The sequence below is a fragment of the Linepithema humile genome, chromosome 1, assembly GCF_040581485.1.
Source record: "Linepithema humile isolate Giens D197 chromosome 1, Lhum_UNIL_v1.0, whole genome shotgun sequence".
Taxonomy (NCBI): Eukaryota; Metazoa; Arthropoda; class Insecta; order Hymenoptera; family Formicidae; genus Linepithema; species Linepithema humile.
In genome coordinates, this window is record NC_090128.1 from 11,362,916 (window position 1) to 11,387,601 (window position 24,686).

At 44.0% G+C, this 24,686-nt stretch overlaps 2 protein-coding genes across 3 annotated transcripts; one reads left to right on the forward strand and one right to left on the reverse strand.

Moving 5' to 3' along the window:
• Positions 1-808: 808 nt before the first annotated feature.
• Positions 809-5,769, forward strand: elgi (E3 ubiquitin-protein ligase NRDP1 elgi). 2 transcript variants are annotated; one of them, XM_012366696.2, is made up of 4 exons: positions 809-1,088; positions 2,133-2,738; positions 2,816-3,104; positions 5,396-5,769. In XM_012366696.2, the coding sequence occupies exons 1-3, from the start codon at positions 999-1,001 to the stop codon at positions 3,083-3,085; spliced, it is 966 nt and encodes a 321-aa protein (XP_012222119.1). In that variant the 5' UTR covers positions 809-998; the 3' UTR covers positions 3,086-3,104; positions 5,396-5,769. The 2 variants fall into 2 exon arrangements, with proteins under 2 accessions (XP_012222119.1, XP_012222120.1); XM_012366697.2 differs by having other exon boundaries at positions 817-1,088; positions 2,151-2,738.
• Positions 5,625-24,608, reverse strand: LanA (laminin subunit alpha). The gene is made up of 29 exons (XM_067352350.1): positions 23,657-24,608; positions 21,701-21,847; positions 20,454-20,861; positions 20,008-20,221; positions 19,416-19,625; positions 19,047-19,319; positions 18,830-18,967; positions 18,284-18,556; positions 17,860-18,159; positions 17,384-17,542; positions 14,948-17,297; positions 14,147-14,650; positions 13,837-14,068; positions 13,026-13,734; positions 12,388-12,614; positions 11,471-12,230; positions 11,120-11,397; positions 10,857-11,035; positions 10,128-10,665; positions 9,912-10,042; positions 8,989-9,832; positions 8,265-8,802; positions 8,093-8,182; positions 7,799-7,993; positions 7,537-7,703; positions 7,207-7,446; positions 6,963-7,122; positions 6,605-6,835; positions 5,625-6,391 (listed from the first exon to the last, which is right to left on the reverse strand). Exons 1-29 carry the CDS (start codon positions 24,191-24,193, stop codon positions 6,123-6,125), a joined length of 11,301 nt encoding a protein of 3,766 aa, XP_067208451.1. The 5' UTR covers positions 24,194-24,608; the 3' UTR covers positions 5,625-6,122.
• Between the last annotated feature and the right edge of the window lie 78 nt (positions 24,609-24,686).

Sequence of the window (24,686 nt, forward strand, 5' to 3'; positions counted from 1 at the left end):
GTAATGACGAACTTTATTTTTCAGATAGCCGATCTGACGCCGATTGATTGTAAATCGCGCTTTTGTCTTTAATTCTGAAAAAATAGATTGAAGATCTATTTCTATAGATCTATAAATAGAAAAGATGAATAAGTAAAGCACAGTAGCTCTAGTTTGTAGGTAGAGTATCCTGTTACAGATTTTTTGTACTTGAAATATAAATTTTTTTAAATTTTGAATTCTAACTGCAAGACCACGCATCTATCATGCGGATATAAATTGAAGAGAAAACTACGGAATACTTTAAATATTTGGCTGTCGAAAACTACTATTTTAAATAAGAAAGTTTTTCATAATAAAATTACGAAGGGATCGTTTCACAATTTCGTCGTTAATGGTTCATTTTGGGACCACGCCGTTTCGGGAGCAGCGGACCGATTAGCGCGAGAACGGGACAGACAGGAGCCGCGAAGATAACGGTAAAACCGTCCACACAGAGCGACGAGTCCAGGATCCCTGCTCTCCCAGTGAAAGAGACGAGGGGGTCCCTTCAGTGCTGTCCTTATGCCCGTCTATGGAGTTCGTTGAACGCCTGATAGTTGATAATTTTACAACAAATTTGATTGAATCTGTTCTTAAAGTTTACACTGAAAAAAGTCTACTGCACTTTCGCAGTGAGTAGAATTAATTGTGAAATTAATATCAAAATTTTTAAAACTTTCTTAGCTCTACTGTTTTACATATGCAAATTATTAAAAGAATAAAATAAATTGCCAAATAATTATAAATCTCTGATTAAATTTGTGACACAAAAATATACATTTTAGATTTGTATGTGATATGTTTGAAAAAATCTAAGGGAAAATTTGGAAAAGTGAATTTTCTGAGACTGGAGATTCCGGATATGGTCGAAGCCTCGTCGGTGAATCTCCTGCACGCTCTCGCGGTTAGATCCGCTCCTGACTGTTGGGAGATTGCACGACGAGGCGACAAGGAGGCGACACACGCATTCGTGAGCGATGGGGTTCGACGTGAACCGCTTCCAGGGGGACGTAGATGAGGAGCTCGTGTGCCCGATATGCTCCGGTGTGCTTGAAGATCCCGTCCAGGTAGGATGTTACACCACGTGTTTGCGAGAGTTTCGCTGTGACGCAACCTGTCCCCACGTCTAACCTAGATTTTCGCTCTGTGCGTTGTTGTGCAAGTAGTTTATCAAATTTAAAAAAAAAAAGAAGAAAAGAAAGGAAATAGATCGTCGCGAGAAAAGTATTTCAATCCTCGAGGAAAAGCAAAATTGAAGAAATCAGAATTTCTGTGAATGTATTTTGGAATTTTACCGGTTTGATTTCAGAATGATAAGTCAACACATCTATGGCGAGATTTTATGATTTTACGTTTTAAGACGCAAATCTGTTCTGGATACCCAATATCACGTGCGAGATTATCTAACTCCGTTCGCTGACGCTTACTTGCTCTTGTTGCTATACTTTTTGCTTATACTTTTTACTTTGAAGTTAAAACAGAGTCATGTATGTGCTTACATAGGTTAGTCTCGGTTTGTTGCTTTACAGATATTCATGCTATCACTAGTTATCTGATTGCATTTACTGAGGATAAAGGAAATTTACACCCTTTACAAATGCTTATCATTTTAAAATGAATAACTGTTTATACAAGATAATATAAATATACAATATTTAAGCTATCGTCAAATATTAACATAATAACATTCTATAACTCACAATCAGTTGCTTTCTAATATCTATTTATACGCTCCTCTTTCTTGTCTAAAACTTCTTATTGCTCTATTTGTGAAGTATACTACTTATAGCATTTATAAATATTTACCGTTTTAAATTAAATGAACACGAAGATAATGTATATATATATACATGCATTTTATGACTAAAAGACATCTTATTCAATTTATTTTCTTACGTATAACTTCAACATTATTCATAATGCTATTCGCGTAATTCGTTTTATATATTTTTAACTTGAAGGCTTTCTCTCTAGTATCCATTTGTACTCCTTGCTTGTCTTGAAATTTCTATTCTTTCTCTAAAGACATTGATCTACTCGAATCTTATCGGAGATAGCATATATCTATATATACTTTCCTATAAGTTGTGGCAGCTTACGAGGACTTGCAGGTGAGCAATGTGTTGCAGGCACCAGTGTGTGAGCATGCCTTCTGTCGCACCTGCATTAACGAATGGATAAATCGCCAGCCTACTTGCCCTCTGGACCGCACGCCCATCACATCCGCTCAGCTCAGAGCAGTTCCCCGAATCCTGAGGAATCTACTAGCTCGCTTGTGCATTAATTGCGACAACATAGTGTACGGCTGCACCGCGATTGTTAAGCTGGACAGTCTGGCTTCACATCTCGAACAGTGCGAGTACAATCCAAAGAGACCAATGCTGTGCGAGCAGGGTTGCAGTCTGATCATCCCCAAGAACGAGCTCAAGGACCACAACTGCGTGCGCGAGCTCCGCAACCTGATACAGTCGCAGCAGCAGAAGCTGAACGACATGAAGCGTGAACTCGGCGAGCAGCAGCTGCAGATCAACGAGCACAAGCGCGAGATACACCTGCTGAAGGACTTTATGCGTGCGCTCCGGGTGTCGAATCCGGCGATGCGCGCAATCGCTGACCAGATGGAGAGGGACGAGGTTGTTAGATGGTCCGCCACTTTACCGCGCGCCAGGGTCACCAGGTGGGGTGGCATGATCTCCACGCCCGATGAGTTGCTACAGGTGCGACTTTGCGAATTGACGATTAATTGATTTGACGATTGACCCGAAATTGACTCAAACGCCTTTGTCGTTTGCAGACGATGATAAAGAGAACCCTGTCGGAGTACAATTGTCCGCCGCATGTCATCGACGAGCTGATGGAGAATTGCCACGAGAGGAAGTGGCCACCGGGCCTGAACTCCCTGGAGACCAGACAGAACTCTCGGCGGCAATATGACAACTACGTGTGCAAAAGAGTGCCTGGCAAACAAGCGGTGCTGGTCCTCCACTGTGATAACACGCACATGCCGGAGGACATGATGGTCGAGCCGGGCCTGGTGATGATCTTCGCGCATGGCATCGAGTAGAGTCGAATATCGTATATGAGTACGACTGAATTACTGTACACCATCAACGCGGAGCCAGGAATATCGATGTCACCTCGCAGATGTGGTGGAAGTAAACTTTGGATTTTGCACTTCCGTTTCCATTTGCGCGGATTGACATAGGTCGTTCTGGATCCCCGCAGAATCGATTCGAGAAACATCGTCCGACCGTCATCAAGGTTTACTCGGAAAATTCCTTCACCGGGATACTCGCGCGTTTATGGCTGGAACCCTAAAGATAGCAAGATCCTGTGAATTTATTCCGAAGATAAATCGAAGCCGTCGAATACACGACGGTGATGCACACCGTCGCCTTTTGTGATACGCGCGATTCTACAGGCGCGATTGTTACGCACAGGGTCGATCGAGGACCACAATCATAATCGATGCGGTTAATTTAACATCACGTACACACATTTCTCAACGGGTTGGATCCGATCTGGCCCGCTATCGGTTATCTCGATCGAACCCCTCGCGGGTAAACCCAATCGAGTGTCTGAATCGTTGCACTGTGATACACCACTTCGGTGAGAAACCTCCTGAAATCGCGTGATAAATGACTGACCATTTCCTCGCCGAGGAGGATCAATCGATTGAATTGTACATTTTTTTTTTTTTTTTTTTTCCGGCGGTCCGTTTATCGTTCATTTCAGGATCGTTTGCGGATACTTAGAAGTCTGTGAATGTTTTACTGTAATACTTTAGAAGAGTGATGATCGGAGACCCTGTCCCTCCCACCGCATTAGTAATCTAAGAACACAAACGCGAAATTTCGGAAATGGTGTTATAGATTCGCTACAATGTGATCCGTTTTTAAACATTTGGGGATGTCAAAATTTGCCTTTTTTCTCCTGCGATTTTCTTCTTTAAATTTTTCATCTACAAAAATTCGTTTTAAACATCCTAAAAGTGAGCTAACATCGATAACATGCTCTGTAAGTATTTTCTAAATGAATACTTTGTTGAAGCACTCAGAATATATCACAGACAGCTTGTTACTCTTGGCAGTTGATGGCACGTTTTGCTTCCTTTTCGCGTATATCACCGCGCTAGGTCTACTGTTTCGTTCAAAGATCGAGTTTAAAGATGAAATTTTCAAAGAGTTAATTATTGAAATATCATTCGATGGCGGTGGAGACATCTTGCATAAATCAATCATCATATCAATCATCAGTTGGTTAGCTTTTATTGCACATATCACTGATTTATGGTTTGCGAATCGTGTAACGTCAAATGCTTCTTCGTGCAACTCCTTACTTCGCCATGCTGTAATTTAGAAATGGTGCGTGTAGGATGAGTCAATAGATCTTTAATATTTGTTGTTTGGATTTTGTACTCTATTTTCACAACGTATAGTTCAACAAGGGAAAAGAAAAAAATATATTTATTATGCATATAAAAATCAGTTTTTGAAACTTCTTTAAATTATTCTCCCGAAAATTTCTTTTTTCGGATTTTTCTGCCAGTAAATCTTGTTTCAATTACTTCCAGTAAGTCTTTGTAAAAAGTCAGTGTGGACTGCTAATACGTGAAATGTCGTGGCACAAAGTGAGAAAATTGAATGTGTTTTGTGTCTTTTGTCTTGATAAATGCCACTAATTGCGAAATAACGTGAGTTAGAAAGAGAGTTAAGTATAATATTATAAGTCTAGAGATTGTAGTAAGACAATCTGATGAACAGGCTGATTATATATAATATGCAATAACTGTAATAAATCAGACTTTATGTATTACAGATGATTTAATATACCTTATATTTTTTTTTTTTCTAACTTTGAATGAGTTACGCAAATCCGTAATTCCCGTCCTAAATTAAGTGCGAGGTAGACAAAATTCAATCAAATAAGCAATATAACGTATGTAATGTACGTAAGTTGCATTGGCAAATGCAACATATGAAATACTGGCGCTAGACGTTGCAAGAATCGTTTTTATGATTGTGAATTGTAGTTTAGTAAATGATGCGCATATTAAATATTAACCAGTTACAATAGTAACCAGTAACGTGATAAATAATTAGTAGGATAATTAATCTTACTGCAACTTTGTAATGAAGGATAAATATTCCTCCCAACATTTTTGAACGGAAAAATGTGACTCGCATCATTTTCTAAATTACAATTCAAACATTTATGTGACATTTTCATCATATGTTTCCTGGAAGATATAAGTTATTTTATTGTTAAGTTATAAAAATAATTTTCATTTGCACATGTAGTTTTCATAATTGCACTTCTATCATGCTCATCATGTAAAATTCTACTAATTCGCCTATCATTCGCTTTGTTACAGCACAACATGGATTTTAGCAGGCTTGAACTTACGAATGCACTTTTATTCATTGCACTGACAATTTCATTGACAATTTCCAAATTATCGTGCCTACAATCGAATCGCCACTTGTTTAAATGACGATCACTATAGCGAAACAACGTTGCGTGTATTTTGACGGGAAGGTAAGCGCTAAGGATAACGATTTCCGTAATGACATAACGATATAAAGACTGAGCCGAAAACAAACTTTATGAAAACGGACTTTTGAGAATTTATTGTATAGGAATTTGGATTTATTTACAAGATGTGCCGAGTGCGGTACAACGCACAATTAATTACATTACGTATACATATATATTCACAAAATAAAACGCTTATAACTTTTACAAGTATCTCTTCCTGTTTTTAGCTTGCGTCCTTTTATGCATCAAAACCAACTTCCAGTCTACGTATTTTATAACTTACGTCATTTAATTAAATCATATCTTTGGTTACAAGCGAGTTCTTTTTTTTTTGTATGTCCCGTACAAATAATTTCTCATCGCTGATAAAAGTCAGAAAATATTTTCCCCGAAGAAGAAGACTAACGGATGTTTAAGTTCAGTTTTTCGCAGATTTACTGTTTATTTGTTATGTTTTAGTCGATTATCGCGAATTAATAAAATGTGAAGAAAAAAAAACGGTCAAATTAAGATTCCGGATAAGGATTTAAGTTGGCGTGGGCCGTCAAAATTCTTTTATCGCTTTAAATGGTCGGGCATACACCAGCGAGGACTTGCCCGAACACTCGCTCGGGCTTGATTTTAATCAACTTTCCGTTGATCTGAATGTTGCTGATGCAGCCAACGTACTGAGCTTGCGACATGCTGCCTCGCAGTCCTTTTCCCAGATTCGGGTGGCCACCGATGAATATTGGATATTTCGACAAGAATTTCGCCACGTTCGCACCGCCGAAACTGGGCGGCGCCGGTTTGTAATCGACCGACAACATCACCGCGTTCTTCTCTTTAACAGCTGTTAAAAAAACATTGCATTAACGCGACATAAATATTTAATACTGTAGAGATTTTGTAATATTAAAAAAAATATATTGACGCAATTTTATTAACGTTGAGTGTTGATATTTTTTCAGTCACAAGCAAATCGACTCCAAATTGATTGAAAAGAATGCGACTTCGGGAACACGATGTGTGGCCGTTGTGACCGAATATACGCGACATTACGTACCTTGAATATTGTGCCAGTGACCGTCGCACAAGGAGTTCGGTTGCGTCGGCTTGAACGAAGTCTCGATCGGGCCCTTATGCGTGTTCAAGAGGAATTTGATGGTGCCGTTAACCATCTCTAGCACAAGATAATCTCTCCTACCGTGCACCGACAGCAAGTGTCCGGACGTCGAGCGCGGCTTTATATCCATTTGAATGTTCACCATGCGTTCAACGTTGAATCGGTTCTCAACTGAAAATCAACGATGAAAATTGACGATGGAGAGAAATGTCTCCTTCCAATTGATTGTTTGTCATCGCCGACACATCGAGATATATTTAGCTCTCTTCTCAGAACATGCTTGAGTAAGTTTCCTTACCCGTCTTGAATAAGTTACTGCCGTTTCCTGGGAAGAAGAAAAGACCAGGCTCGACTCTGTTCGAGCAAGGTATCACGCCTATCCTCTCCGATGGTTCCCCGACGGATTGTCCGTTCATCATGAAATTTCCTAAACAGCCGCTGAACGTCTTATTGAGACCCTAGAAAAGAATTCCACAGATTTATCATATTTTCATTATTCCAAACAATATTTGTAAAAAAAAAAACTGATCTAGCGGCCTCACAATGTTCTCGTATACGATGCTGTGTATCTCTGGCAAAACGCCACCCACGAAGAACGGCGGGTTGACGTTGATCTTGGTGGCTGTTCCCAACGAGAATCCCGACTTGGATTCATCGTCCACAGTCAGCTCGCCGTAGCTACCGTCTCTCTTGAAAATCACGGTGTGCCACTCGTTATCGTTGATCTTTTTCTCGGTCATCAGAAACGCCGATCCGGTTCCGCAGTTGAATTTGTAGTTAACCTTAAAGAGTGATTTTGCAAGATCAGTCGTGCTGACAAGAATAACGCGCGAGACGGCTCTGTTGTGCAAATGGGCGACTTCTTTTTTTACCTTTCCTTCGGACACGTACAACGCGATCAAAGCTTTTTTATTGAGATCGGAGGTGTAGAATATAATTCCTTCATCCGCTGTTGTTTTTATATCGATTTGGAAATCATAATTGTCCTTGTACCTTCCGTTCAACGTTCTGTATTCCCACCTACTGTTTTTCGCAGTGCCTAAAGAAGAAATTTTTGAAACGCTCACATAAACTCGGATTGAATGTAATATTTTCATTGCTTGAGTTCTTTCGATTGTTTAGAAATGCCAATACCAAATCGCCAAGTATTTCCGAGATCAGGATCCACGGCGGGGAAGTACGGCAGCTGACACTCGTCAACGGTCTGAGGCTGCGTGAGCGGCCTCTGCGTAGTCGTGAAATCGAACTTTTCACCGTTTATTCGTCCTTCAAGTTCTGGTTCAAGCTCGTCGTCGTCCTTGTCCTCTAATCCAGGGACGTCAATTATATCTAGAAGAAAATTATTCGTTTCAATTTGATTTGTCTATCGTTGTCTCGTATGACAGTATGATTTTTATTCTTTAAAACGACTTCATTCGTTTTGCTTACTGATTTGAGTCGACTGCTCGACTGTATCCTCGGAACCTTCCGATGGCAGCAATGGCGGTAACACTTCGGGTTCGATAAATGTTGGTAGAGCTAAATGAAAAAAAGTCGAAGCGGTTAAATACAGACGAAACGTACAACTTGCCCGGCAATAATTCACAATGTTGACACGTACGCGTCTGATCGCCCCCTTTGCATTTTCCGAGGAACGCGTGCGGTCTCTCGGTCGTGTTGGCGAAATTGATAATGATGTCGCCGTTGAGCGTCGCGTCGCCGATGCAGCCGACGAAAGGCACGGCGTTGCCGTCGGGATCCCAGCTGGACGGCAGTCCGCCGATGTACAGGCTGCCGTAGAGGAAGTGCAGCGGCGGCGGCGGCGAATCGGTGCCGTAGCTCTTCGTGTCGTCGATATCGAGGCTGAGAGACGACGGACTGTGAGTGGCGGTCACCACGTGCCATTCGTTGTCGTTGAACTTGATGTCCGTCGGGTTGGTTCTCAGTTCCTCGCCCTGGCTGCTGAACACTAGCTGGCCGTTCTCTAGCGACAGATAGCTGGTGGCGACGCTTGGTTGCTCATTGCTGGTCGCGTAGAAGATGAGACCGTCGCTGGCCAATGTCTTGAACTTGAGATTCACCTGCAGGCCGTCCGACGCCAAATTGCGCCACCGCACGTAGCCGGGCGTGCTCTTCTCGAAGGAAACCAGGCTGGCGAACTGTAAAAAAGAAAAAACAATTCGAAGAATCAGCGATATACTTGAAAATTGAAAACGAGAAGCTTAAAGCAGAGAAGTTGAATTTTATTCCAAATAAGAAGCTGAGATCGCTTTCTGAATTTTTGTCTGAAATTTTCATACCTATAATTTTGCATTCAGCGAAACAGTTAAAATCTCATTAATTACCCTGACGGGACAGCCAGGCATAACTCCGAATGCCTGCACGTTGCGCGTGAGATCGATCGAAGTGTCGCGGATGATGACGTTGTCGATGCAGCCTTCGAAGCCGCTGCTGCTGACCGGCTGATAGGGATGCTTCGCATTTGGTGGATATCCGCCGAAGTAAATGTGATCCGACGAGACCAGTGTCTTGATGGTTCCCTTCGCCTCTCTCGACACGATGCTGTGCCCGTCGACCTTGAGCACGCCTTTCCTTTCCTGTCTAAGGGCCTCCACGACGTGCCAATTACCGTCGTTATACGTGTCCGAGGACTTCAAGGCGATCTCGCCCTCGCCGAGGTCGAACTGATACAACAGACGACCGTTTCTCATCTCGAGCGACAGGAACTGCTTGCCTTTGCCCATCAGGAAGATCAGCCCATCTTCGGCGAAGGTTTTGAAGGACAGCTTAATGCTGAACTTTTTGGTGTCCGGCGAGATCTGCGAGCTTCTCTTGCTGAGGATCGCGTAGCCGTGTCGGTCGAAGCGGTAGCCGGTGCTCGGCGCGAAGTTGATGAGCTTGTCGCGCTCGATCGCGCTGTTCCAATTGTTCTCGCCGTCGACGAAGTTCCAGAAGGACACCGGTATGTCGCCTATCACCAGCTCTTCCATTTCACCCTCGAACGAGGACGCGGTTACGGCGTCCTGGATGCCGAAGGATGACGGGTAGCCACCGACGAATAGCTTCGAGTGCTCCTGGTCCACGTCGAACATGTAATAGGAGCCTTGCAGGGTTCGCTCCTTCTCGTGCAGCTTCTCCTCGCCCTCGCCGATGTCCTCGCGAACGATCAGCTTGATCTTTCGGCCGATCCTGAGAGAAAAAGTTCGAGATACGTGAACGCAAGGCTACTACGTTATTAAAGATTAGATCGAATGGCTAATATATCAACCTGTCGATGATTATCTGCCGCCACACGTTGTCCGAGACGAACTTGTTGTGAATAATCTTCTCGTGTCCGGATCCCAAATCGACTATGAGCACGGGATAGCCGCTCTCAATCAATAGCGCCATGAAGTCATGCTGCGAAGTGCAAAATTATCGTCGAGAATATTCTCCTTCAATCTTTAAATTCTTCCATCATTTGATTTTACGTTGTTAGACTCACCGTCTTGGAGCGCGGCAATTTTGTTTTCTCCTCGTTGCCGAGGTACAGTAGGAAGCCGTTGGTCTTGTTGGTTCTGAAATACAGGGAGATCTTAGTGGACGTGTCCAGCAGCGGCAGACTCTCCGGATTCTTCAGCTCCAAAGTGGTGTTTCTGTAGAAAGTCAAGCCGTTCTTGAATCGATTGGCCAGCTCTCGGGCGTTCGTGATCTTGTTCCTCAGCGCCGCGATCTTGTCCTGCAGATCGTTCCTATTCGAATCGATCGACTCCTTGTTGCCACTTAGACTGTTCAGCAGACTGGTGATGTTCGGCAGCACTTTGTCCACAATGTCCAGCTGTTTGTTCGCCTGCGAGATGTCGCGGATCGACTCCGACGTGTTCTTCGAAAGCTGCTTCGCCTCTTGCAAGTCTTCCGGGATCTTATCGACGATGCCGTTCATGTTGCTGACGGCAGTCTTGATGTTGTACTCGACGTCCTCCGCCTGCTCTATAGCGCCTTTCACAACGGCGGACGATTGCGAGGGAATGTTTTCGAGAATCCTGTAATTTTTATTTGCAATTTCTATTTTGATACACAGTAAAATATTTTACTCTCTAATAGCACAAACGCGTACATTATACGTGCTTCGACACGTTATCTTGAAACGCATTTCATTTATTACTCGATGTATTTAAAATCAATTCTACGTTTAGTTGTAAAAAATGAAAATAGCTTGAGATTAAAGTCGTACTTGGTGACGGAATCGAGAATCTCCTTGTTGCGTTTGTTTTGACTGTCAATCAGAGCCGTGTTGTTCCTTGCGTCTCGCGAGTCATCCTGCGTCGTCTTCCGTAGAACCATGATCGCATCATTCATCAACGTCGTGCACTCGTCCTCGGCCCTCTTCACCTTTTCCTCAAGTCCGTCCAACTGCGAATGGAATTATAAATCAGTTAAAATAAATGAAACACTTGTGGGGGCTAAGCAGGCAAGTGAAAATTACAAACTACTTACCAACGATGACGCGTTGTCGATAGCGATCAAGGCGGCGTCCGTATCGTTTCTCGCAGCTTGAATCGCGGTTTCGATGTCCCTGTATGCCGAAACAGCCCTCACCGCGTCGGTGTTACGAGTATCGGTTAGCAGAGCGTCCAACGCTATCGAACGATTGTACAGTATCATCGAGTAATTTTGGGCCGATTGCACCAAGTCAACCTGCTTCTGCAACTCTTCATCGTTGTAAACAATAGTGCCGTTGAGCTGGGCGATCGTCTTGTTAACAGCGTTGGTTTCTAAAAGTGAAAAGTCATTCATACTGTCATTTCTACGACTATGAGAATATCGCGATCGAAGGATGACACTCACCCAGAATATTAATGTTGTCCCGCGCGTCGTTGAGGAACTGGCTGGCGTTCCTGTTGAGCTCCTCTCCGGCCACCAAGTCCTCTTTCGCCTCGGCCGTGTAATTTCTTACGACGTCCAAGTTGCCGGTCTGCGCGGCGATTCTGTTCTCGCGATTGAGTCTATCCACCGCGACGGCCTTCTTCTGAGCCTCCTGCGTGAGATTCAGCAGATCATCCATCTTGGCGCTGGCGTTGTTGATTCTGTTACTGAGATCGAGCGTGTCAAAGGTGAGATTGTTGACCGGGTAGCTGTACGTCTCTATTTCTGAGAACAGAATGTTGGCCTGATCCGACTGGTCCAAGGTTTTGTCCCGCGCCGAGACGAAGGAAACGTTCTTGATCTTCTTCAGAATCTCCTTCGCCTCGTCGAGAGCGCTGTCGTCCTTGGCGCTTGTTCCCACGTCGATGTTCTGCGCCAGCGACTGCACTTCGGATACAATCTGGTTCACTAGATCGATCTTGCGCACCGAATCCTCTTCCAAGGCGTTCATATTGCGCAGCGTGTCCTCCGCGCCGTCCTTCCACTTGACGCTGTCCTCGGCTGTGAAGTCGATCCGCCGTTTCTGATTGTATATCTCGTGCTCCAGTCGGCTTAGATTTTTCTGCAAGGGCAGCAGATTCACCCGATTTGGGTCCAGCAGTTCAACGCTGGGATGAAGCTCGTTGACCGTGTCGTTGATAAACTTGAGCCGTTGGTTCGTGAAGTAACCTTCCGCCACCGTCTGAAAGTACATTGAGAAACATATTAAGTTGCGCTTGAAGATAATTCTATTCAAAATGCCATATCTAAATATCTAAATATTATATTATTCTTTACAATATTTTAATTCGCAAATTTTTGAACATTTCACATATTAGAGAGAGATATTCTTTACTTACACTATACTCGCGGGAGATAGGCTCCAGCAAATCGGCCAATTCATCCGTGACGTCCAGAAGATTTCCTGTGCAAGAACTGCAAGAGAAGCAACCCTGCTTTGGAATAAGCACGTGTCGATACGGGCAGTGATCACATTTTTCGCCGATCACACCAGGTAGACAAGAGCACTGACCGGTGGTTGCGTTGCAAGACACGCCGACGGAGTAACCAGTGTGACATTCGCACGCTAAAAGAGATAAGTGTGATAATTAATCCAAGAAAGTTTTGGTTTATCGTAATAATTGTTGATTGATTTAAAACAAGTATAAATGAAATACTTCGCTGAATCTGCCCTGTTTATAAAATTATTACTTATACATTGTATTAAATATGATATAAATATTTAATATTATAAGATAATATCTATTTTATTAAATAAGTAATTAGATATATAGAAATATTCTTTTGTTGTATCATATTTTTGAAAGAAAGATTTTATATTTCATCAGAATAAGTATAAAAATTGATTTCTAATTCTCCACAAATTAATAACTAATTATTTTATTTATTACACTTTATTAAGCCGCGCCAAATCGATCTTTCTGTAGTCGAACAGTGCGCTGCGATTGATCAAGCAATGATAAGAGAAGTAACTTACATATACATCCATTCGGACTGTAATTCCAGTATCCCGGGATGCACTGATCGCATCTGCGACCGGTGACGCCGGGCGCGCACTCGCACTGTCCCGTTTCGTCATCGCACTGGCTGCTCATCGAGGCCGCGTCGCAGTCGCAAGGTGTGCAGCCCAAGCAGCCACTGAAGCCGTAATGATCGGGTGCGCAGCGGTCACATTGCTCGCCGATCACGTTCTCCTGGCAGAAGCACCGCCCGTTGTAACTGTCGCAGTGCTCCATTCCGCACTCGTCACACACGCAGCTGCGGCAGTCCTTCCGCTGCACGGCGTCGCCGAAGTAACCGGGTGCGCACAGATTGCACGCCTCACCGTAGGTGTTATTAAGACAATGCAGACACTGGCCGGTGATGCTGTCGCAGGAGCCGATCTGGTTGGTGTCGATGTTGCCGGAACACTCGCACGGCTTGCAGTGATTGCCGTACGTTTCGGGGTTGCCGTAAAAACCGGCGGCACAGGCCTCGCAGCGAGCGCCATAGTAGCCGGGCAGGCAGTCGCAGCTGATCTTATTGCCCTCCTCGTTCACCTCGCAGCCGGTGGCGAAGTTGTTGGAAGCGAACGGCAACGGGCACGCACAGATCAGACAGTCCGTCGGTGTGCCGACGGTGGCGTTGCCGTAGTAGCCCTGCTCGCAGAACTCGCAATGTGCGCCGATGGTGCCGTCCTTGCAGTTCTGCAAGATATTAAAAAATTGTAATGAAGATAAAAAATTATTATTAAAGATAAAATGAAAGAAAATCTGGGGAGTTCTGTGGAAATTTCTCAATTCACACACCTGACAGATTCCTGTGTTCACGTCGCACGTACTGGCGTGGCCGTTGCACTGGCAGGGCGCGCAGTATCCTCCGTAGGGTCCCGATTTGACTCTGTAAAATCCTGGAGCGCATTCCTCGCATGAGAGTCCTTGATAATTAGGCGGACACTGGCACTGCTCCACGCTGCTAGCCGGGGCGCTGTACTGGGGCGAGTACTGCTCCGTTGTGATGTCCAAAGTCGCGTACGATAATCTGTAAAGATACTTATCGTGAAGAGAAAACGACGATTCTACGACGTTTCAACACTTGAAGCTGTTGGAAGACACGTACGAAGCCGTGATGCTAGGATCCCAGTATGTAGCGCGTATGTACAATCCACTTAGATCCTCGAGAACCACCATAATTTGTTCCCTGGTCGCGCTGAGTCGGCTGCTAGTCACGAAGTTCGCCTCGACGAGGCGTAGGGATGCTCTAAAGTTGACGAAAGACGGCGGTTGCTCGTCGGCGTAGTGGAAAAGCGTGGTGTTGGCGCCCTGAAGAATCACGTCGGCGGCGCTCACGGCCTTGCCGAAAGGTCCCGTCGTGTAATAGACGGTGTAGTTCACGTAGCCGCCGTAGGAAGTGAACTTCTTGCCCAGGTAGGTGTCAGGAGCTGAGAAGTAGACCACGTTCTCGAAGGTGTCGTTGGTGGTAAGAGAAACTGTGATTGTGGTGGTGTTCTCTTCAGGATAGGTCGACAGATTGCTGAAGTTGCCGCTCTTGTCGGTGGGCACGATCAATTCCCAGCCAGCCATGTCGATGTGGTGAGTCCAGTAGAGGCTCGCCGAAGCGCACCTAAAAGAATATGTAATAAGCAATAATTTCTTAATTTTATTATGATGATAAAATGAGGATCTAAAAGATAACATTCTTTCTGAATAACAAATAAACAAGAGGAAGTAATAATCATACAAAATACTCACAAAGTAATTTCAAGAATTATAAACAAAATAAAATAAGAATGACAATATACTATACATGAGAATGAAGTATTTTGGCATAAACATATTTCTAGATTTTTAAAAGATTTAGATTAAAAAATTGTGCATTAAAGGTGATGGACTTTCAATGGTGCGTATAAAATAAAGGTACCTGGTGGTCTTGCCGAAGCAGAAGCACTTGGTGCAACCCTCCTCGTTGTCAGTCTGAATGTCGAAGGTGCCCTCGCGACACACGTCGCACGCCAGCCCCTGCACATTCGCCTTGCAGAAGCATTCAGCTGTGTACTGATCGCAGATGTCGCCGGTGGTGCCACGTGAGTCGCAGTCGCAGCGCTCGCAGTGCGGGAACTGCGAGTAGCCGGCGAGACAGCGGTCGCACTGACGACCCACCACGTTCTCCTTGCAGCGGCAGCCGCCGTCGAACAGATCGCACTGCAGATCGCCGCCCAGCACGCCCAGAGGCGAGCAGTTGCACTCCTCGCAGCCGATGATCGGGTGGAAGCCGTAGGTGCCGATCTCGCATTGGTCGCAACGTTGACCCGTCACTCGCGGCGGACAGATGCACCGGCCGCTGCCGGGTTCGCAGAGCGCGGTTATGGGACAGTTGCACGGTCTGCACCGCGGGAAGCCGTAGAACCCGGTTCGGCAGACTTCGCATCGCCTGCCGATGATGTTGGGCCGGCACGGGCACTGGCCGCCGAACTTCTCGCACTCGAAGCTGGTGGAGCCCTCGACGTCGCAGTTGCACGGCAACGCGCCGTTGTTGTAGTTGGCCGTGAGTGAGAAGCTGGAGTCGCGGCAAAAGTCGTCCTCGGTGACGTTGATGTGGAAGTGGTTGCTGCCGCAGCGCTTGATGAACTCCTTCGTCTCGTCGAGCTGTAATTTACTGAGGATCTTGTCGCTGTACTGATCCGCTGGGATCACCAATACGTAGTCCAGCCAGATGCCGCGGCCGTCGTCGGGCTCCTTGAACGTCAGCACAAAGTTCTCGATCAGCTGGAACCTGGTGCTGCCGCCGTCGATCTGGTGCACGATGCTGCGGCAGCCGCTGTTACTGGGACAGTGGGGCACCGGCACCTTCGCCTCGTAGAACTTGCCGTTCTGCACCAGCACGTCCAGCTCGAACTGAGGATGATCCGGCTGATAGTACTGCACCACGAAGACGTAGTCTCCCGGCTGGGAGACCTTCGCGTGAATATCCACCATCATGCCATTGTCGCCTAGATAGATCAGCTTAGTGGCGTTGTCGTAGATGCCGAAAGGTCGGTTTTCAGACTCGGCGACGCCGCTGGACGTCTCGAATTCGATCCTTTTCGCCTCGGCGGCGCCGGGGAAGAGTCCCTGCACGCACTTGCCGTTTTTCCTCACGCAGATGGACTTGAGCTTCGCATAATCCAGCGACCACTGGTGGTAGGGAATCGCCACTATCGAGTCGATCGCGACGTTTGAATTTCGCTCGCCGGTCAGCACCAGGCTGACGTAATTCGACGCGAAATTCATGACTGCCACCTTGCCGTACGTGTCTGTGACGACCTGACGGCAGGTGCTGGTGTATCTGCAAGGGTTCAACGTGGCCTTGCCTTTGCCGACGGTGTTGGCCTCGATCAGCAGCACCGACGTGGCCCGCTCATCCCGCGGAGTGACGTAAGTCACGACGAGAACGTGGGGACCGGGTTTGCTGACCCTCAGATCGAAATGGATCTCCTCCTGCTGGTCATTAATGAGCGGCATCTCGCTCTCGCCGATCTCCCGCAGAGTCTCAAGATCAGTGTAATACTCGCTCAGCGGTATGCGGGCGTTGTTGTCGCTGAGAAAGCCGCCAGCGCCGTGAACCGAGTCGAAGCGTGTCAGATTCGGGTATCCGTAATGCCTGCAGAGTCCCTTGTAGCCAATTTCGCAGGGCACGTTCACATCCTGCGTCAGTATGCCGCCCTCGTAATACTCGGACGGCAGCAGAACCAAGTAGTCGAGGAACAGACTTTTCTGCGTGGCGATATTGGCGGACCAGTGCCCGGGGTTCATCACCATAGGCGACGGATGGTTGCCGTGCGTTCCGGCGACCGTCACGAAGGACGGTCGGCTGGTCGGTTTGAAATTCACCTTGAACTGCTGCTCCACTTCGGACGGATTGTCGGGGACGATGGTGATGGTGCCGAGGATTGGCTCGTTGTTCGGATTCACGTAGCGTAGGACCATGCGGTAGACCGAAGACTTGCCGATACCGACACCTATTACAATTTTGTCTTGCAGGGTGGAGAAGACGGCGTAGCCCTTCCAGCTGAAGCCTGGGAAAAGGTCCTCGGAGAAGCCGTAACGGACGGCGCTGCCGCTGGGAGTCCTGCCATCCTCAGCCTCGTATTGGTACTGATGAAGAGTGGGGAAATAATGCGCCTTTAGAGGCTCCTTGCATGTGAGACCGGTCACTCGCGGCTGGCAAGGACACTGGCCGGTCTGCTTGTCGCATATGAGACTCACGGAACCGCCGACGTCGCAGGAGCAGTCTTAATAAAAGACGCGCGGTGTTAAAAATTTAAGTTAATTCGCGCATTTAATTTAATTTACGCAGCAGAAGAGTCGATTAACATACCAGAACAACCAAAGAGATTGCTCTCCTGAAGGTTGTACGTGCCGTCGACGCATCGACTGCAGCCTCTATCGGTCACGCTAGACTTGCATATGCACTGTCCAGTCTTAGTGTCACACTCGCCGATGCTGCCGATAACTCCGGGAATGTTGCAGTGGCATTCTTAAACACAAACACGCTTTATGCAATAAAATTGTATATTTCTTTCTAAATATTATCTATCTATTTCTTTCATATTCAGAATAATTATTTTCACTCCGTAAACCTCATATTATCTCGTCTGTTCTTCATATAATGCTGTGCTGTTACAATCGTATATCATTTGATATTTTTTCAAATGACGCTACTGTACTTATAAATTATGTTTATTCTCTAAAATTGCTACAAAAGAATTTATACTATAAATTATAATATTTATATAACGATAATTACAGTTAGTACTGCTGATAAAAAGTCATGCTCTCAAAATAAATCCAAACCTTCGCAACCATCCGGATTGTAAGGCTGCAGATTCCAATAGAGCGGCTTGCACTGGTTACATATCCTGCCTTCGACCCGCTCTTTACATTGGCAAAGTTCGCCGGGTGGCAGAGAACCGCAGCCTTGAAAAGTCGCGACAATACCAGACGGATCGCAGTTGCAACCCTCGCAAGTGGGGAAATTGTAATAACCTTCCTTGCACTGTTCGCAGTGGGTGCTGTCGAAGTTCTCGCGACATTGGCACTTGCCTTCGCCGTCACAGGACACGCCGATCGAGCCGTGAGTATCGCAATTGCACGCTAAAATCGAGAAATTTAAAGAAATTTAATTAATAGAGTGAAATAAAATATTTAAATATTAAATAAATGGGATTAAAAAATTGTTTTTTATTGTAAATAGGAAAATTCAGCGTGAATTGCTCACCGATACACTCGGGGTATTTGTAGTATCCTGGACTGCATTGGCTGCAGGTCTTTCCAGCGAAGTTGGCGAGACATGAACATTTGCCCGTAATGTCGCAGCTGATGCTGGACGAGCCGACAGAGCTGCAGTTACACGGTCTGCAGTTCGGATAGCCGTAGTAACCGGGGATGCACTGGTCGCACCTGACGCCGCCGTATCCTTCCTTGCACAGACAAACACCGTCCTGTTTGTCGCAAATACCGGGCTTCGTTCCGCGCGCATCGCAATTACAGTCTGAAAAAGAAATCCGTGTCGAAAATAAATATTGCATTTAAAAATTTTCAAATTTTATATCTATGCAGAAAATGATGTCTAAATATTCTATTATTAAGAAAATGTTTAATTGTTATAAAATAAACAGCAATAATAAACGAGGAGTACAAGTTACCGCCAAGAACCAGCTTATCGAATACCAAATTAGTTTTTGTTATTGTCGAAATCGAATATTCTGCAGTAGCTGTACGTTTCGCTTGAAATAAATTACAAGCAATTAAAATTTTGACATACATGTGCAGAAAGGATAATTGAAGTAACCGTCCTCGCAAATGTCGCACGTTCTGTCGCCGTAGTTGTTTTTGCATGTACAGTTGCCGGATACAACGTCGCAGACTGAATGCAGGGCGCCCAGAGGATTGCAGTTGCAGGCTAAAATCATAACGATCGATTGTTTTTCAGATATCTTTACTTTGGGAATTTTGAGGATAGCTTTGAAAGATTCACTCACGCGAACAATCAGGGAAGTTGTAGTATCCCTCCGCGCAAAGATTGCAATAGTGACCGGCGTAGTTTAGCTTGCAGGGGCAATAGCCGTCCACAGCTTCGCAGTGGTAACCCTCGGTGCCCTGCAAGTTGCACTCGCAGGGGCGGCAGTTTGGATACCCGAAATATCCGTAGTTGCAAGAATCGCAGTCTGGCGGACTGAACTCCTGCCGGCACTCGCACTTTCCGGTGGAGTCGGCGCAGTTTCCGGTTGAGTAAAAGTAGTTGCAGTTGCAAGCTAATCAAACGTATATGCAAAGTCCAGCTTATAAATGTACATATATACAAGTTTTGCGAAATTACGGAAATTAATTTGCATCACAGATGGACTTACGCTGACACACGTCGGTTGCATTCAGCGGCTTGTCTCTTGGTCTGTAGAATTTCGGCTTGCAGAGATGGCAGTTGATGCCCTCGGTGTTGTGTCTGCAGTTCTGACAGATACCGCCGCCTTCGTAATTGCCGTGAATGTCCAGCGACAAGTGCTTCTCGTCGGTTTCCGCATCGTAGATGCATTCGTTTGAGTGGCCGAAGCAGTTGCAGGCTGTAATATTTAGTAATTCACAATATTTAGGTATGTTTAAAAAAATGTGACCCGCATTTCTTTTATTAAATTTATTTCAATAAATTTAAAACCATTAATAAATTGCTTTGATGTAGAAAAATGAAAATCAATTATAGCGAAGTAATTCACAAATTGAGTAAAATAATCGCGAGCAAATAAAGTTGATATCTATGGAATATACTTATGTTAGAAGATAGAAGAGACCACGATTTCTCGCTACTTTTTTAAGGTATCGAACACCCTTGAAAATGTAATGAGATTAAATATTTCTTTCAAGAACTATGTTATTGAGAAAAAAATTTAGTCTTATTACTTCTTTAATACACCTTGTATTTTTGACAAGAAAATAGATCGTGCTTACGTTCGCATACGAATTTTTTGGATGTTGTGGACTGCCGCCATTTCTTTTGCTCGAAGCCTTTGCAACACGTGGCGCATTGAGGCCCGCAGGTGTTGTGCTGACACCGGCAGACCAACTTCTTCGGCATGTTGGGATCTTGAATGTCGCATGTGTCTGCGTGGCCGTTGCACATGCAACGACCGCCGATGCTGATATCCTTGATTGAATAAAAGTACTGTGGACAAAGAAATCAAATTATAAGACACAAGAATTTATGTGAAATCTTAATTACTTAATTAATATTTAATTAATACAAGCTAATTTTAATTACAAGCGTCTCAGAACGCTTACCGATATTTCTCATCCATCACTAAAATGTCAATGCGACAGTTATAAATTGGTTCTAAATGATTTTATAGAATCGGATATCGAAGAGTTCAAATTCAAGAGCAACCTGTGCTACTTACTCTCCTGGTGACAGTCGGATCCTCATTCGCAACAGACATTAAATGTCCCAGTAGGTTCTTCGTTCTGAGAAATCGAAAGCGCACGTTCGTCGCACGCGTCCATTCTTGCAGGAGGGTCGAATTGAAATACTGTTTCGCTGAAGGTCGATTGTTCAGAATCGAGATGGGGATCTCGCCGCCTTCTAGCGGTACGACTTTCGAATATTCGGTGGTACAGATTACGCTGTCGTCTCGGGTGATCGGCTTGTGGCTGTCCACGCCGAAGTACGTCATACAATCGCTAGCCGAGTCCGAGAAATATTGCCAGGGCGACCAGGTCTTGCCGTAGTCTTTCGACTTCTCCAGCACCCACAGTCCTGGCCGGGGTGAGTTACCCATGCGCACGAAGACGTAGGCTACGTGAAATTCCTGAAATGAAAGTTCAAGGAAGAAATTTGTATATAACAATTTTTATATATACAAACAAAAAACATGTAATAAATAATCTCGTATAATATGTATTCCATATTTGAAAACTGAAGAATGCTTATGAATTTAACAAAACAGAATGCCGAGACGGAGAAGGTGAGAGATAAAATGTTACATGAAAAAATGCTTATGCAAGTAAGTGATTAAAGAAAGAGAAAAAAATATCAGGAGGGATAAAGAGACAAAAGAGAGGAGAAGCAGACACAGCAGATAGCAAAACGGTGTAAATGAGCCTAGGTAGGTGATTAGCGAGGAAGCGGCAACCTCCACGTGTAAGACTGCGCCTCTGATAACAGTTGCATCACGGATTAAGTTACGTCTGGCCTACAGTTAACTTCTTGATCGCTATTCACGCCGACAGAATTATATGATAAATATAAAAATGCTTTATATTGATTAAATTATGAAATCAAATCAGATTTATACATAATTGTTGTGTTTTTTTGCCTTTTCTGGAAAGAAGCAAGATTTGCAAGAAATTTGAGAAAAATATAGATAATTTTCCACGATGAAAATAATATTAATTAATGAATAATGAAAGAATTAATTTCACCACGTTTGTCTTCGAAACTCGGGCTTTTTCATCATTTCCCCCCGGAAGTAAATTAAAGATAAATCTTCCCACTTGCAGGAAACCGCCTACGATGCGATAGAATGTTTATGTCGCCGATAAAAGAGTTCGCGCCTCATCGTTTCCTGTCGCTCTTGAATCACACCCGTTTTCAATGTTTTTCGCGAGTTTTCGCGTAATAATTTCCACGTTTTATCCAAAAACTTACTTGTCCCAGATTGATCGTCAGGTTCACCTCGTTGTACTTCATCCCTCGGGATAGAGGCGGTGATTGCCACCAGGTTTCCATACCATCGACCGCATATTCAGGCGGATGTCCCTTCTCCGGAATGTCAGGATCGCAATGATCACATACCTATGAAAAAAAACAAGAGAAAGAAACAATTAATTCGTTAAATAAATCTAAAGTTGAGGCATCTACTTTGAATACAAATGCAGATAAATTGCAAATTTTATTGCTCTTTTGTCGCTCTCATATTATATAGAAATATTAAAAACATATTTGATTGTGAATTTTAATCTTAAAAAGCAACATTAGAGAATAATTGGAAGATAGATATGTAAAATAGATGAAGACTTTTTTAAAAATCTATATAGGCCATCCGTGACACAAAGAATTTCTTAATTTCGGATGGGTGAACGATCGGGTTATCGAGAGGTCATTCTTATCTTCCGTTTCTGCCTCGCGCGTAGCCCTCTTTTACTTGCATATATAGGTACACATGTTGTAAAGCGATCTAAATATTAACGGTCCAGAATGATGCTGCACCAACATTGCAGCAATTAAATTATGATAATGCAATGCAGTCCTTGATGAACATTTAATAATTACGATACCAATTGACACACATTTTCAGGCTTGATATCATTAATATCATCGCAGATAAATCACAAACTAGCAGTTAATTATTTATATCTGTGATAAAAACATTCGCGCATGCGGTTTCTATTTCCGATTCAACGGCGGAGAACTGAACTGTTGCGCATGCAGAAAATGCGATGCAATCCTGCGGATTTATCGCATTCCTCGAACACAATCATAGATCCTGCGCGGACTGGTTTTTTATTGAGTCTTTCTTAGGGAAGCCTTGTAATCGTCCTTTGTCCTGATCGACAAAACGCTTATACCGCCGGCCGGCGAGAGTATTAATTTTCGAGCAGCCGAGAACGGCGATTATATGCTTGAGAATTGCAATCATAGTTTGAAATCAAAATATACAGGAATTTTGCTGAATGTATAAAATCATTCTATTCTTAATCATTATTATTTTAGCATTTATATAAAATGTTTGTTAAAATTTTGCACAAAATTCTAGTTTTTAAATTTTGCCCCAAAATATTGAATTGCATGATTGCATAATGACACATCATAATATCAAATGTATAATATAATAAAATTCATATAATAAAAAAAAATAATGTAAAACAAAAAAAATTGTTGGATAATAACAGCCTCAAACTTTCATTAATAATCGCCTTTCTGCATCCGCCGTTCGATTGCTGAAAGCCGACCTTTTACGAATGGTTTCATTCATGTTTCTCGGACGATTATTTATCTCTTATCGTAATTCCAAGATAGAGAGACATAAAGAGCGCGAAACACGTTCGACTAATAATTGTAAATGTTTAGACAAGTTATATTTGGACGATATGTATAATTTCTTACGCGAAAGAAAAAAAGAGAAGAAAAAAGTAGTTGAGTAAGCGGGTCGACGTCTCGAAGCCGATAAACTCTTGGACTCGTAGAATTCATTGATAGTAGATAAAATTCGGTGCAAATACTGTAGACGAAAATATCGTGATTTCTTTAACACGCGAGAGTGTTCGTTAAACCGACTTCAGTTGGTGTAAATTACGAACTTTATCGGCAAATTACAAGTCAGCGATTTCTAAATATTAAACTGTATCTAAAATTAAAATACGAGATAATGTGGATCTACAAAAATTCGAAAACCTGCGACATAACAATCGATAATTCTATTAATTTATGTTCAGTTTGATATTCCATACTCTTCGCTGAACAATGAAGATTCTTATTTATTCAATTTTCATACACCAAATTTTCCTGAATCCGAATTACGTTTAGATATTAACATGAATTGTATACCGTGTTATAAACGTTATACTCTGTTTTCGTGTTTTCATATTTATCTCTCTCGCTTACCTGACCCTGGATCAGATTGATATCCTCGTGCTGGTCAGCATTCGCGCCGACGAGCTTGCAGTAGAGCTCCGGAGTGGTAGTGTCGACGCCGCATGTAGCCGAGGCGATAATCTCCTTGCCCTCGGCCAGGTTGAAGTACGGCGGCGTCAGGATTTCGCCTCTGGAGAGCCGCACGACCAGCAGGAGGCCGGCGAGGATCGCCGGCAGCCGCATCCCGCCAGTAGCAGATAGTACGACACCACTTCGAGTTCCTTCAAGGAATCGCTCCGTTGTTTTTTTTTTTTCTTTCTCTTCACCTTCGTCTTTCCTCCGCACTTGCCGCCTCTCTGTCCCTCTCTCTCTCTCTCTTTCTCTCTCTCTCTCTCTCTCTCTCGCGAGAGAGACGATGATGCTTGCGTGCCTTCTCGGTGTCGACTGTCCAAACCAGAGTTTATCCAGCGCTGTCGAGTTGCCGGATGAGGAGGGCTCGGTGGGGGTGGAACACAGATCAGTGGTCTTCAAGTTGGAGTCTGGTTGCTGCTTACGTCTCCTCTTCATCCTACACCATCAGATTTTTTGAGAATTTGTCGAAGAAACTCATAATACAAAAATAGGGGAACTAAGAAGTAGGAGAAATCTTTGAAATTTGCTGCGATTACCTTCTGAAACATGCTGTGCTTGCAGATATTTCTGCATGCCTCCTCTCTTATAGATTTTGCAAATTATAAATATTTTCCTGTATTGCTTATGAATACTCTAAGAATGCCATGCTTTCGGTTTGTAATGCAATTTATGACAAAACTCGTTATTACTTCCTTGCAAAAATGACATAATTTGTGAGACGAGACTTTGAAGAAGAATCACTGATTCAGAAGGATGGTTCACGCAGATCGGGACCACATGGCATCAACTCCTTTACACGCGAGATCATGCGTATGGTTTCCCACAGAACAGAATCTTGTTTACAGTTCTTTCGACCTATTATCTCAAAATATTTTCATTGATTTTAATAATTAATATTCGACTAAAATGTTTAATAAAATTATATTGT